Genomic DNA, 15,797 nt, shown 5'->3' on the forward strand with positions numbered 1-15,797 from the left:
CTCAACTACTACTTTTGATATCTGAAGAGCGAGTTCTTTGGATAACATTTTCTTCTCTCTGAATGACTGTTCATTCTCAGTGACACAATTTCACTGTGCATCTCATTACATACAGAAATCACCCACCAGAACGAACTACACTATTCTTCACAGAGAGGCACTTATTGCTACACTGTATCAAACCCTCACTTATAACTTTTTGGATCTTTTAATTAGTATTTTACTCCATTTTTGACTGGATGCAGGAAAGTATCTGGATGTGTAAAACCACATGAAAACAGAGAAAGACATAGGTCTTGGCTAAGTGAAACTACTCGTTTACTCTGAAATAAATCCAATAAAAGCATAATGGCATACAAAAAATGGATTATATTCATTAGCTTAGCAGCTTTGTCAATACCAGTATTGCCTTGTTTTGAATAAAACGTGCTGTTTTCATGGATCTTAGTTCCAGTAAAATAAGATTTTAGTGGAAATATTAATGGTGGCCAGGAAACCAGGCTGTGTGTTTCTATATGCATGGATTGATTTTCCTAACACATATTACTTGCACCATGAGTCAGGATATTGAAGGTGCAGTTATAATGTAGTTGGGCTCACAGCTCTGCCTCAGATTAGAGTCTTAAGGGCAAAATGTCACCTAGCAGTTCACCCAATCTGTTTAAGTAGTTCCCAGATTCTTTCTCCTAAGAGTCCATAGTTTCAAAACTTGGTAGCTGAATTTAATTCACCGTTATTAGTCCTCAAAATGCTTATGCTCTGTTTAAGATCAGCAAGAACTTTGAACCTTTGACAGTGTGGGTTCATTTCAAAAGGATGTAATTTTCTTGGGTATAATAATAATAATAATAATAATAATAATAATAATAGTAGTAATAATAATTCTGTGTGCAATTGCAAAAATCAAACTTACTTTTCAATCTCAGGAGCACCTCTCACTTGAAAAGGTAGCAGCCCTTCATAGAAAATTAGAGTTAACCTCCTAACATACCACAGAGATTTCATTTTACTAATAAAGAAATCAGGGCATTGAAAGTAGTGCTTTCAAAAAGTTCCAAGTGACCCAGGATTTTAAATCATGCTTTCAGAAGAAAATGTAGACATCCATCAGCTTAAAACCCACTGTCTGTAGAGAGTTTGACTCCACTTCTGAAAATCACCTGTGCAATTATTTTTCCTTAAAATGTTATCAAAAATAAGTAATTCATAAATTCATCACGGCCCAAATTCCTGATGCATAGGTCCCAGCTGCAAGCACATTGCCATTCTGTCACAATATTTTGCTGATTAACTCTCAGCCGCTGCCCTTAACAAGCAAAACTTACTTTGCTGACAGTATGTATAACTGGTTTTACAGAGTTACAGAATAACTTGTGTTCATGCACTCCTTGCAAGTAGACAGGGAAAAAAGCACTGTGAACTGTGAACTGTTTCTGCTTTTCCAAAAACATGACCTAGATAGGGCCTAGTTAAATGCCTCACATAAATTATGTCATCTCCATGAGGCTTTTCACATTTTCCCTTGGTACAGCTTACGTGTGAGAGAAGCTACAGAGCTTTCCTCATATGAATACCAGGGCTACTATTGCCTTCTAGAGAAAATATACTAGCAAGTCTTGACCGTTTGAAGCCAAGCAACAAAATCTCTTTGTAATGTTAAGAATCCTTTTGTTAATTCTGTGGTCTGACAGACCTCTTGCTTGCCAAATTACATTAAGTTGCAGTATTTTTTTTTTCCCAGTATTGGCTGAATGTAGTGTCTCCTCCTCATTTTTCTAAGCTACTGTGCAGTACTATAATATGATCTTCATCAGACACCTGAGAGGAAGGCAAAGCTGTCTCTGTGTGCCACCTTATAAATGATACGATTGCATGAAAAACAAGACAAAGTAGAAAATTATCTTCAGTATAGTTAGCCAGGTATTCTTGGCAGAGTTCCTATCTCTTCAATCCAGGGTACATTACCAAGATGTTAGTGCAACTTCAGAGACACTGGCTGCTTTTTAAGGAGAAAGTGAATAGCAAGAGAAACAGGACAAATAAAAGGACAGGCTGTGGAGTTGGAAGCACAGAAGGAAAATTGCTTGGTCTGTATAAACAGTGAAAGCTTCAGAAGTAGATTGATCAATGAACAAGCCAACTTCTTACTAAAAGCCCAAAAATAACCTTGGAAAAGAAAAAGCAGACAGGCTGTGCATTTTCTGTAAAAAAAAAAAAAAAAGTTGTGCAGTAATCAGAACAGGCTCAGCAAAGAAAAATCCCCCAGGAGACAAGGCTGGAGCAAAGCCTGCAGGAAAGTGCTCAGGGGAAAGAGCTGACCTTCAGCTACCAGCCCAGGCTGGAGGACCCACTGCCAGGGTGTTTCTAGTCTCCTTCCTCCTACCAGAATTCTTGTCCATTCTCCTTTCCTTTCTCCCAAAGTCTTGGCTGCACAACCCAAGGAGAATTAAGCTCTGGCCAAATACCCAAAGAATTTCCTTGTGCAGATAATGCAGTGCAGTAATTTAGGAATTCACTGTGATATCAACAGTTAGTTACATTAGCAGTGATATTAGTACTATATGTCTGAAGGCAGACAAATCTCAAATGTCGTGGAGTCTTCTGTGGGCCATATCTAAATATGTTAGAGACCTTTTCAGTTTAGAAAGAATTTACATTTTTAAGAAGTACAAATACTTGGAAAGTGTTATGCTGTTAACGTCTGCAGTGAGAACAACTAGTTTAGGCTAAATTTAAAACAGGGATGTTTTAAAAGGGTGCAAAGTACTTATTGATACACGTTTTAGTTTTACAACAGTGAATATGACAGCAGTTCATCATAGGAGAGACACAGATAAAAACAGATGACAAATCCAACTGTAGCAGCAATAATATTATTTAACAAAAGTACAGATAATTTACATAATGAATCACATGAGGATTTTTTTGTCCATACTCACAAGAAACCTGCCAGGGTGATGCCAGAGAACTGAATCATGCTTTGAGTCTCTTCTCAAAAGTTCTTTTCTTTCCTTACCCAATCTCATCAGATCTAGGAGATCTCCTTATTTGACATTGCAAATGGAATAGATCTGGCATGACACCCTGGAGTCTTAAAAGCCCCAGTTCCAAAATGCCAGACAAGAATGAGATGTGTCTGAGGGGAATCTGTGAATATCTTGAGCCACATATCTAAAGTGGATGTTAACTTGTCTCACTTGTACTTAGTTTTTGAAACACGTGACAATGCTAATCTTTCATCACTGAACAGGCAGCATATTAATAAAAGGAAAATCCACCTTGTATTTTGTCAAACTGTATGCAGTTTGATGCACACTGGCTTAGTACCAGTCCTAGGCATGAACATGAGCAATATCTTCTAAATACAGTTTACTGTCTCTTGGGGGGTTTTAAGGCTTTTAAGCAAATTTTCATACACATATGACATTCAAATGATTTTTGATCATACCTGGGAATGACAGTAATATACAATCACAAATCTATTCTCCTCAGCTTTTAATTGTCATTGTAGACACTCAGAAGAAATGGCTGAAGTGCAAGACCACCTGTTTTACTGTCTGTTAATGTTTTTTCTATGCTGACAGGCTCAGCATTGCTTCAGCTCATCACTGCTTGGGTCTGACAAAGGTCACTGAGAAGCAGCAAATTTGGCAGGAAATGGATATTATCTCTGAGGGTCAGAATTAAAGTACATTAATTTTATTGAGTTCTATTAATGTTTCTGTAAAAGCAGTGCTTTCTCTTTGCCATTTCTGTGAAAGCAAAGGATTTGCACGTGACCTGAACTGATTCTGAAGATTTTTCCAGATTACCCATGAATACCTGGGCCTAAAAGATCTATCATATCATTAAAACAAGCAGAAAGAGATGAGTTACTGTCTGTTCTTCACCATTGCTCCTAAAAAATGTACTATTTGACTCAGTATTAAACTCAGAGCAAGAAGCCCTTGAATGAAAGTCTGCAGTTAAAAAAGCTCCATCCACAGAGAAATTATTTCATCTCTCATATAGCTGTCAAACACTGTCGCACTAAAGGAAAGAACAGTACCCTGTTTGGGACAGAATATATCTATTCAAAGGGAAATTCCTTCAGTTATTACCTTCTACCAAGTACCTCCTCTTCACTCGTCATTGATGTCTACCTTTTGCATCAGATCTTGCCTGAGTCCCATCTTCCAAGTAGCATCTTGTTTCACAAGGGTTCATGCAGTAGTACATGTTATGATTAAAGGTACTAAAGTCCAGCCTTTTCCGTCACTACCTGACAGCATCAGTGAGCTGCCCAAGCTATGGGACATGAGGTTCCACTCATTCTCTCACCCACTTTTAAATAGAATTAGTCAGAAAAATTCTATTTTTCCTCTATTCTTTTTGTGGGTCATTTGATGAAAAAACTCTTCAGGACATGTGTTAACTCCTAGCCAGAGTCTGACTCAGGACCCCATATGACAGTGGTCTCATTTTACCTGGGGCAATCCTATTCACAACAGCAATACTAAAAAACCACCATCAGTAATAATTTCTTGTTGATTAAGAAAAAAGGAGTGAGAAAGGAAGAAAAGATTAACACAATTAAATACAGAACTGAAATTGCTGGAATTTGTGCTCTAGCACTTCATATTTTTAAGAACACTGCCATCTACTGAGGGTCTGAGAGACTTTCTCGTAGAGCTCAGCCCTAAAGCTAACCCCAATAGTTACTTAATTGGATGAGAGAAAGTGTTATTAACTCTTCTACTTGTTTTTCAGAAATTAATTACTGTAATTAACAAAATTTCACTAGCTGGTGGCTTAGTTCTGCTACACAGAGTTGGGATGTGCCAGCAGTTAATTGCACTCCCACCTTCCATAGCTCCGGATGAACAATCTGGTTTTATTTCAATCCCTCCGTATGTACTTTAACTGTGTTCAAGTATTTTGGATCAGATAGCAGATACAATATGCTTGTTCAGAGCAGGTGTGTGTATGGAAGGTTTGACAAAGCAAAGCAGATTCTAAGCTGCACTGAAAGTTTATGGACTGTTAGGCCTAAAGAGCCAGACTGTTCTGGTGGCTAGGTCCATTAGCAGTATTTTAAACAATTTTCAAGGGACTTCTACACTTGTGCCTTTGCAGTAAGTACTCTGGGACCAAGACCCACGCATTGCATCAGACAGGTATAGAAACACTTAGTCAAACTGATAGCCAAGAGCCTTTGTTGTTCTTATATCTGTTCACTCAGTGAAATTTGTGCTGTTCCTCCTGCCAGTGTTCTAGGTAAATTTTAGTACTTCCACAGCTGCAAAGAGTAAGCAGTTCTTGGAAATGAAGCTACAGAAAAGTAGTAGACACTGTTTAGATGACACTTTGATATGTTCAGACTCACCTGAGAGTGTCCCTCTTTGTACAGCTTTGGCAGCAACCTCACCATAACACAGACAGCACCTGGATGTACAATGGCGCAGTCTCCCACTTGCCACCTTCAGGAAAAAGATGCACAAGACTTATCATCATAATTATCATTAACAGTAGCAAAGAGGGTCCAGCAATGTTCCAGAAGAGTGCAGCATTAAATCCTCCTAGCAGTAACCAGGCTCAGCATTTGAAACTAAGCAAACAATACAGATGACCTGGAACAGCTGGAAGCCTCCTTAGAGTAACAAAGACAGGACATAACCTGCTCATGAGCTCACATCTCAGGGACCTGTACATTCAAAGATGTGCAGCAGCCTCTTTAAACAAACTTTGCCTTTGAAGGTACTTGCAGCACAGAGAACAGACAACCAGAGGGATCTCTCTGATGCATCAGCCCAGAACTAGTGTTATATTTTCTATTTTCAAGCAGTCTGTAACTTTAATCAGACAATAACTTCAGTACTTTCAAACCATAATAGCAATAAGCAAAGATGAGACAATCTTGATGAAATCAGTATGCCTCCCTTCCAACACCAGAACCTGCTTAAACTAGTAAAAGAAAGTTAAATATCTGTGCTTCCCCACCAGTTTTCATTTTTGCCACTTATCACCTTTGCACATTGAGGCACAGGAAGGAACTGAGGCATCAGAGTTACCACAGAGATCATCTGCTTATGCCATGATGCAGGCTAGAGGTCAGATACATCTCAAAATGAAGCCACAGCATAGCATTAACTCTAGTTTAGGCACTGCAGGCTCGTCATGTTCAGAGTATCATCAGCATTTCTGAGTGCACCTCTGAACCAGAGTTACGATGTGCACTATCAGAAACATCTGTCCCAAATAGATTTCATGAGAAAAGCGAAGGCAACATCTAACAGCCATAATTAGACTGGAAAAATAAAGCAGATATGCTTTATGGAGTGTATAAAACAAAGGGTACAAGTAAAAGTGAACATAGAAAAAAGCTTTTACAAGGGACCTAAAGAAGAGTAAAAAAGCTGTAATTAACATGTTAGCCACTTGTAAAAAGGCTCATCTGACACATCAGAGCAGGGAGTAATGTGTAGCACACTGCCACACAGTGACAAATAATTCTTACTGCACCCTCAAGAAAGACTTTCAAAGAAATTGCTCATTTGCAATATTTTCTGTGTAATGAATCAAAATCAGATCTGGTATAAATACTTACTGCAGCAGTGGCTCTAGTGTGGACACACACACCTGTACTTGACATGAATGTGGGTGAGTTTTTAAATGCCAAACAAGAAAAAAGCACAGACTGAAAATATGCTCTCCTCCCATCTCTCCCAAAAAACCCTAACCACCTTTAAAGAGAGAAATCCAGGCCCACTAGAATCAATAGCATTGAAATTTCAGTCTGTTTTCCTGCTGCGGCTGTGCTCCCCAGAGCAAGTTCAGTTTTAAACTAAGCCACTGTATTCAAGGACTGACTTCCCAAACTTTCAATTCAATTCAAACTTCCATCTCTAACATTGTAAAAATACATTGCCAGGCAGTGTGCCCAGTTCTCCTAACATACAGCAGTTTTCCTAAAGACTTAAGCAATGAAGAAATATGGTTACCTCCGAACCTCAAAATTTTTCTTTCATATAGACAATTTTTTTTTTTATAACCCATATGATGTGTAGTAAAAGTAAAATGTGAGCTAACAAAATGTGAATATCAGAAGACAATAATAGAAAGTGATCCTTTAAAAAAATAAATAGAATCATGAAATGGTGAAGATATTGCCATAACTATAAGGAGATGTTCTCTTATTTTGGGGCACTGCCTGGCAGGTTTAGCACTCTCCAGGGCTGTTAAAAAGGAAGAACAAAGAAGGAAAACCCAGAGTCCCTGACCAGCATCAAACCACACCTCAACTTCCCTGCCAGCAATGCTTACTTGCTCCCCTCTAAGAATATTATATAAGCCGTATCTTCAGCCTTCTCTGTGGTTTTCCAAGAGGACCTCATTTTCTGGCTTGTCTTAGTACAAAAGCTGTTTCCATGTAGCAACTCCTCACTCCTGCAAATATCCCATCTCTCACACTCCTGTCTCAGGGCTATCCCATCACCCCCATGATTCCACTCCATCTACCCCACCAGTATCATGGCGTGAATCCCAAATCTGCTGTGCACTGGCTGCTACTTAAAAATAAGACAAATAAGAGGGTTTGGGGACAAAATGAGATGCTGCAAAGAACCTGAAGAGCCATTAGCATGGTGAGTCTGCGGTAACAGCAGCTGCAGCAGCCATTCTGCTAGGGTGGGCATGAAGAGGGGCTTCCCTCCCAAAGAGGAGTGGTACATTCTCTACAAGTGGTATTCATTCAGTTACTGCACAGCCTCACAGCTCAGCCAGCAAAACAACACAAGGACCTAGGAAGCCTTGCTTTATGTTTCAGATCTAGTAACTTGAGAAAAACAAGCAGAAGACAGAGCCATACCCTTCCCAGCATTGCACTGATCTACTCTTTCTCCCTTATCTTCCCTGGGCCTCCCTTATACACACACTTAAGCTACAGGCTGTGGACTTCGCACAACCACCACGATTCATACACTCTCCGCGCACTGACTGACGTTCTCCCAAATGGGGCTAGGAAGATCCACTTTGAAAAGAGCATTCATTCCTCCTCAGCCACCAAGTCCTCTCACCAGCACTGAGTATCTAACCAGAAGCTTCCAGTGTAATTTGAAGAGTGGTAACAGGGAGCAAACATCCCCATGACTATTTTAAAATCAGTTACACAAGGAACAAAGAAATCTACTGCAGGTTTTTCTAGTTGCTTCAAACAAGTACAAATATGACCAGAAATACTTACTCAGCCTGTCTCTGTACTCAGGGAAAAAAGTTCTGCTGACTTCAGTGACTGCTAGCTACGAGTGGCAGACCGAATGACTTGGTCTTTAAACCTGGAAGATGACTGTGGAATAACCTACAATAAGGGCTGAAGGAATCTCACAGTTATAAACTTAGCGTTTTTAAGCATAACTCCAACCAGAAACATTTTTGAGAAAAGGACTGAGAGATCCAAGATAAAGCTACAGACTCATGAAGGGGCAGAAGATTTCACAAGTTATGAAATTTAAGTTATTCAGAATTGACTCACAGCTGACAGCTACGTTGATTTCTGGTGTAGTCTTTCCTTCCTGCAAAGGATATATATTTTGATATAATCCTTCATTATATGAGGCAGGCAGCATTACTATCCCTTTTCCAATTTTCTCAATTTCAGCTATATGAGTAAATGAGTGAGAGTATGTGTCTGTACACATGTGCCAGGACACACAAGCATGAGGGAGAATTCAAAATAAGAGTTTTTATTTTTTAATGTATCAGGTGACTGGAAACAGTTTTCCACATAATTGAAAAAGTCAAAATTGATCAGGGCAAATTCAAGCAGAGACTAAATGCAAGCTTCAAGTCCCAGCAACTCTTTCCTTAGAGCTCAGTTCTGCTCCCACATTGCATGTGTCAGAACCTTCAGCACAAACTCTGCAGCTCTCAGGGCTCTGTGTCCCACTGCTCCACTGAACACTTATGCCCCAATGTTTACCTTCATTTACCTTTCAAAAAGAGGCGATTTCTGCTGTCTGGAGGCCTGGGAGTTGGGACTGTGGCACTGATGTGCTTGTTCTACGCAGGTTATGTCACACCTTACCTCAGTTTACTACCATATAAAACGCAGATACCAGTCTTCCCACTATATTTCCTGTAGTAAATAAAGACTTACTTCTCTTCAGGGTTATCCCTTAGCCTGTAGGCGGAGGCTGGTAATTTGTTGCCTGGTCTTTTGAAAGCAACGGGGTGCTCTTCTTGAGCTTGGAGTGCCTCCTGATCATCTCTTGATGCCTCTCCCATCTCTGGCTTTCTCTCCTTGCAGTAGCTCTCCAGATGGAGGGTTCCTTTGACCATGTGATCAAGAAAATTTAGAATCCATATGCAGTTCTTTAGCCACATTGGGAAAGGTTCTGAAGAGCAGAAAGCTGCATCCAAGAATTCTGCAAACGTCCTTGTCTTCTCAAGGCTCAGAGGGATTTGCCATTCCCCTTGTGTCCAGAAGCATCCAAGTGACCCGAGATCTTCTGCCATCTTTTCAAAAAGACCATTCCTCTGGAAGAAGTTGCTGTTGACAGGGTCCAGGTGCAGGGCTGCTGTTATCCCCTGAAGTGTGTAGAAAACAAGCTCCAATATGCAATTCTGCCCAACTGCTGTCCACAGCCCAGATGGAGGGTCCTGCAATGCACCTTCCATGTCTGAGAGAAGGGACAGGAGTCCATTGAATCCACTGCAGGTTCTGAAAGCTGAATGGCTCTTGGGACTCTCCAGTATCCTCAGGAGTGACTACAAACATCGGGAAGAAAGGAGACAAAAGAAGCACTTAAACCAAGCGAAAAAGAAGCTTCAGAATATTTTAAAATTCCAAGTTTGCACCAAAATTCTTTCACTGAAATTTCAGTGAAATTTTGAAGAAAAAAAAGAAAAAGTTAGTCAAAGTAAAGGTCACTACTGCACAACTTTTCTCTTCCTCCCTTCCCCCTTATACACAATGGGTCAAACAACCAAGATTTGAATGCACCCTCAGGAGCAACCCATGGAGTCAGCCTGACAGGTAGGGAATAGTACTCACAGGAATAAGCAAAGAAATCAAATTTCCTACATTACATATCCTAGTCAGTTTGGCCAGAGGTAGTTTCAGACCTTTGGCTATTCTTTCATCAGTCTTCTCAGACTCTCTCAAGAAACCTGCCTTTGCCTTAATTAAATGAAAGCAGATATTCAATTGTAAATAACCTCATATAGAAACTGAGAAGGTGGCGCAGCTCTCTATGGGCCAATCTTCTTACAGCCCTGAATACACATGAGCAGCCACACTAGACTTTTGCTCATAGGACTGAGCAGACCCTTTCCAAAAAAGAAGCAACACAGGATGGTCCAAAGAATATTGCAAGCAGCAGGCTCTCCTCATTAAGGAAGGCAATAATAATTCCTTTTCTCAGTAGTGTTATTTTTAAAAAGTTTGCACAACACTTTGGAGGTAAAAAGTCATAAAGAGTCAGATCCCAAGATAACAAAGTCATTAGATTTTCTCTAACTTCAGTAGGCTTAAAGCAGGTTAGAAATGAATGTCACCTGACAATTATTACACATGCATAAAAACCAACCTATGCCACTTGTAAATTTTGAATGCTATGGGCTTGCCATTTTAAAACAAATCTAGAAAAGCTATTAAGAGTTGTAGTGGTGGAAGTAAAATTAGTGAGAAAAAAGAGCTTGCAAGGAAAACAGTCTACTGTATTTGAATGTAATCCATCCCAGTTTTTTGGGATGTTACACAATTCATTTTGTAAATATGATGTTCTTTCTGGCACCAGGGAACTTTCAGGCTGTGACTTTTCACATTGGAAAGGGATAATTTTACATATGAAGTTTCCCAACAGATATCCAATGAAAGAGGTTCACTTCACAACCTGCTGGAGAGGAACAGTTTCTAACATAAGCATATCTCCCCGTAACAGGATCCAGGACTGTAAGAAAGGGTTGCCAGAACTGGGGGGGGAGGGGAAAACTCTATTACTGTCATTCAATTTTGTATGATAATGTATCAAACCAGGCAGAGACTTCTGAACAGGGAGTAAATTTAATAACTCAGAGCTGAAGTTATCAGGATGGCTTTAACACATTTCAGAGAAGGTCAACAGTAACCACGTTTCCTCCAGCTCTAACTCAGTTAGAATTTAATCGCCTATGAGTTAGTATTCCTCTGTCTTGAATCTATAAAACTGATGTCTGCTGGAAACCCCCTAATTCGGTTAGCGTTAACAGAATTTATTTCACATTCCATTATTTGTTATTCCTCATAATTGCCCACGTGCCACACTGCAATACGGCAGTGCTAATTGCATTTGGGCTCAGGCTTTAACAGCTAAATATATATTAGCAAATCAATCTGAATTTGTGTGTAACACAATCACAGTCCCAATGGATGCAGATAATAAATTCATTTGCTTACATTATGCTTTAATACAGTTATCATTTGTCAAAATTAGACACTGAAGCTGCATTTATTTTCATATTAGTTTGGACACCGTACTCAACTTTTCCACAAATATTGTTAAAGTTTACTTTTTCAAATCAAAGCTATAAACTTCGTCCCATTTTTGTTTTTTTTAAAGTAACATGGTTCTTTTATCACAGAAGCAGCTGCTGAAAGGTGGATTCAGTTCACACTTGGTAGAGAAGGTAGAATGAAACTTTAAATTAGTGCTTACCACACTGTTGCTTTTCAATTTGATGCCTATAATCTAAACCAAAATAAAACACACTGATTCTTTAGCCTGTTTCATTGCTTATGGATCAGACCCTCTATAAACACAATAGAGGCTATGAATAGTTTTAGTTTCTTCCTCCAAGCATTCATAAGACTCCTTCTTTCAATTACCTCACATCTCTTTTTCCACGACACTGGTGTATGTGAGAGATGACAAAATTAAGGACAGTAAAGTTTAAACCTTGGAAACTTATCAGAATCAAGCTGTTCATCTCATGCCTACCCTACCCCTTCCAATCTTACTCCTTTACCTCTTCTCACATCCTCCTCCACATCTCCTCCACTTGCATTCACATTTGTTTCTCCTTTCTCTGTCATGTTACATAGAAAGGCTCATAGAACTGTGCCCTTTGCCATTTCCATTTCTCCATCCTGCATTACTATTTAAGGCTTCAAAATACTTCACAATGTGATACTGAGTGAAGGTGTTGACCATACATACATCGTTAAAAATCACAGTGCCCAATTTATGAGAACCAAAACTGTCCCAAGGCTCTTTTTTCTTCTGCACTTACCTTCTTGGAAAAAAACACAGTGCTAGGGGTGAGATTAAGAGTAATTTTCCACAAGCCAAGCAGTTTCCAAGAAAACAACAATGAAGTCAGAAACCACATTAATTACCTTCAGCAGATCTCGTTTCAGCTGTAGTTCCCCTTGAGTAGAAGAACAGAGGGCCCCAATAATAATACTCATATATTCTTCATAGTTGATGACTGATAGTTGCTCCAAGATGCTGAGAGTAGCAGTCCTGTAGCACTCATCATCCAAAAATATCTTGATATATGGCACCATTCCGTAGTCCTTCAGAACAACTGGGAACAAATACGGTATCATTTGTTACTTAAACTATCCTTTACGTGTAGTTTTCACAGGCAGATTTTCAGTGTTGGTGTAAAGTGCCAAATTTCTACAAATACAGCAGGAGACGCAAGAAGAAGACCTCATTCAGCTAAAGACAACACAAACTGAACAGTACAAGAACAACTAGGGATAAAATGACTGGATGACCATGGTTTGTAATCATCAGAGATGACAGCTTCCCAATACAATAATGAATGAAAAGGAAAAGACGCCTTATTAGTTTTCAGCTTAAACATCTCTTTAGTTTATGAAGGGGACTATTTGATAATTTGTGGCAATATGTTTGCATTGCGTAAGATGCTGCAAACATGATGATTCTAGGATTCAAGAGTGAATTAAGTGAGTGGATTCCAGTATTCAGAAAAGTTCACTTCTGCATTACTGTGTTCCACAAGATTTCCCACACATACACCTCTTAGGTATGCCAATACTAAACATATGAGTGTTACCCAGCACGCATCTGATCCCATCAAGATTTCAAATAATCGATACCATGAAAGAAAATCTGGATGAACAAACAATACAAAACTCACACACGAGAGTGTTGTTTTCCACAAGGTAAGTTTGTGTTTTCCATGTAAACACTTCAGGAGTATCCACACTGATGAGGGAAGCAGGGTGACTACTGGGATAAGGCTCATTATGCAGGATGAGAATATATTTGCCACATTTCTTCCTGGTGTAATACTGTTATACCTACACTTCTAGCTTTTGTCCTCCACTTCTCACTGAAGCACAAAAGTTGGAAAATTTGTTGGTGCTCCTTAAAAGACATCATGGCCACTTACCACCAAATATCACAAAGGTAATGCAGTCATATGTCATTTCTTACCAGTGTTCCTCACAGACCCCACTGTAAGGGCAGCCACCATCTTCAGCATCACAGCATTTAATTCCTTCTCAGTGCCTTCTTCCAGACTGGACAGATGGGTTCCAGCTGTCAGTATATTAAAAGTCATAATACAATTTATACAAGACATTGTTAACTGTAGCTAAAATATATTAAACCAAAAAGGAAAACCAGTTCTCCAGCAAATTCTAGTTTTCTCTTAAATGTTACTTACAGGCTACTTGAACCTTAAAATGAACAACAAAATACAGACAGGGCATTGTCTAGTCATCAGGGTCTAGTCTGAGATTGGGAAACACAGGTCTGATTCTATGCTCTGCAGCCCAGATCTCCCACATAACTATAGGAAATACTGGTAACAGTGGTGTTTCCACTTCCCAACTGACGTAGAGTTACCTGTTTAGTGATACCTAGTAGGAACACACACAAATAAAAGAACTTTACAGATTATGAGCTATGAAGTGGTAAAATATTATAGCAACAGGGAGTATTTAAATACTTAAACTAAAAGTGAAGAGCAGAAACCCCTGGCAGGTTCAAAGGCAAACATTTCCAGGATCAGACAGCGTAAGGTAGGTTATTTTTATATCTAAGTCTTGAAGTTTGCAGGCTAAATTTCTGGAAACCAAAAGAGGGAAGTAGTGATCACTTCACACAGCATCTTTCCACCTGTCCCTCTTCATCTGTGTGTCTAAATTTCAAATTACATAGCCATTCAATCACTTATTCTATAACATTTAGATCACCAAGTGATCTAAAGCAGTGAAATTAATGCAAAGACAGAAGAAAGCCCCTATGCACCAGCTCATACCCAGAATATAAGTTTTCAAAAACCTTGGTATTTATCTTGACAATCCTTATCTAAGTACTCTTGTACAAAACTCTAGTTCTCTGATATCAAGAATGTAAATCTAAGTATCCTTGCAGGTAATGGATGTCTGCACTCTGGAACTTCTGGTGAAATTTATATTCCTTCTGTTGCTTGAAATAAATGTGTATAAATAATTCATTTGTGCTTGCTGCATCAGAAGTTATACCCAGTACTTTGGGTCCCTCCTCCTTTACTAAACAACTGTTGCACTGAAATTTAAAGGTTTTTCCCAATTCATATGGCATAGAAAATGTTATTATGCATTTTTCTTTCTTTAAAATAGCAGTTATAAACTTTTAAATATGTGAGCCCGTCCCCTAAGTCAGCTGTACCCCAGAGTTACCACACCAGGACTATCACCTTCCTGTTTTCATAATAGGAGATAACTACATCAGATGACAACGGGTGGTAGTAATTGTGGGTAGTACATGGCCAAAATTCAAGAAACTGCTTTCCATCATCAGTCCTCAGGATTAAGTGTTATTTCCAGAGGAACTAAGCACTGTGGAAAACTCTTTCTTCCTCTACTCTCAAGCTGGCATTCTAGAGAACCCCAAATTCAGATGTGTTTAAAAGTGTGGGCTGAATGGTACCCTCCAGAATAATTCATGGTGAAGAATAGACCAGAAATGTTTAGTCTAGCAAATAGAATGATAAACAGCTAAGATTTCAGAGAGGACCCACCTTAGTATGTTATAAACTTAGGCCAGTTGGCTTGCAGACAAAATCTAGCTACTCAGTATATAAAATTTATAAATTGCCCGTAGAAAGAGGTTCATTCGTTCCTATTGATCTGCCTACTTCAACAGTCATTGTGAATGACATTAAGTTGTACCTGATTTCCTCAGGATCTTGGCTTGTTTCCTCAAAAGTGCCAGCAGTAGGCCTAAGAGCCCAGAGTCACGGAATATGTCGCTGAATAACAGGTCCTTCTTGGTCATGCTGAGAAGACACCGGAGAGCTGTTAAGGTGCAGAATGGCACTATATTTTCCTTTATCAAATACTGAACCTTCTTCAAAATTTCATGAGGGACATAGGACAGGTCTAGCACTATGGACTCCACCAGTCTGAAGAACTGGACTTGGACTGTGTGTGGTTTGAAATGGATTATGTCAGTAAACTGGTTGATAGGTTGTAGTGTCCATTCCAGAAGAAAGAAGTTCACTGTGTCCCAGGCCCATATGGTACCAATTGCTGCCAAGATTCTTCCACCCAGGTGCTGATCATTACTTTTCTGGAAAATGGACTGCAACACCTGAAAAGCCTGGAGGTTTTTCACTGTCATTCCTGTGGGGTAAAACCAGGTGAGATCATTTTTACATCAATGCTATTTAAGACTCTAAGCACCATAACTACAATGTTAAATTATTTCTGAGAGTGGAAATAGGAGTCACAGACATGAGGGATGTGATTGGGAGGCATGTTCTCAACCTTGGATCAGACCCTACAGCTGACACGGTCAGTTCATTTTGATGTAGGTAGC

The 15,797-nt window shown here is 39.3% G+C and overlaps 1 protein-coding gene across 1 annotated transcript in view; it reads right to left on the reverse strand.

Annotated features, from left to right (window-relative positions):
* WDFY4 (WDFY family member 4) overlaps window positions 1-15,797 on the reverse strand; it is a 146,380-nt gene that overhangs the window by 112,304 nt on the left and 18,279 nt on the right. The window contains exons 9-13 of the mRNA XM_082310287.1: window positions 15,149-15,601; window positions 13,425-13,529; window positions 12,353-12,543; window positions 9,134-9,744; window positions 5,366-5,459 (exon numbers count right to left, since the gene is read on the reverse strand). Coding sequence (XP_082166413.1) covers window positions 5,366-5,459; window positions 9,134-9,744; window positions 12,353-12,543; window positions 13,425-13,529; window positions 15,149-15,601 — 1,454 coding nt within the window. The remainder of the gene's footprint in view (window positions 1-5,365; window positions 5,460-9,133; window positions 9,745-12,352; window positions 12,544-13,424; window positions 13,530-15,148; window positions 15,602-15,797) is intronic.

The sequence above is a fragment of the Platalea leucorodia genome (genome assembly GCF_965183815.1).
Source record: "Platalea leucorodia genome assembly, chromosome: 4".
In the NCBI taxonomy this organism is placed as follows: Eukaryota; Metazoa; Chordata; class Aves; order Pelecaniformes; family Threskiornithidae; genus Platalea; species Platalea leucorodia.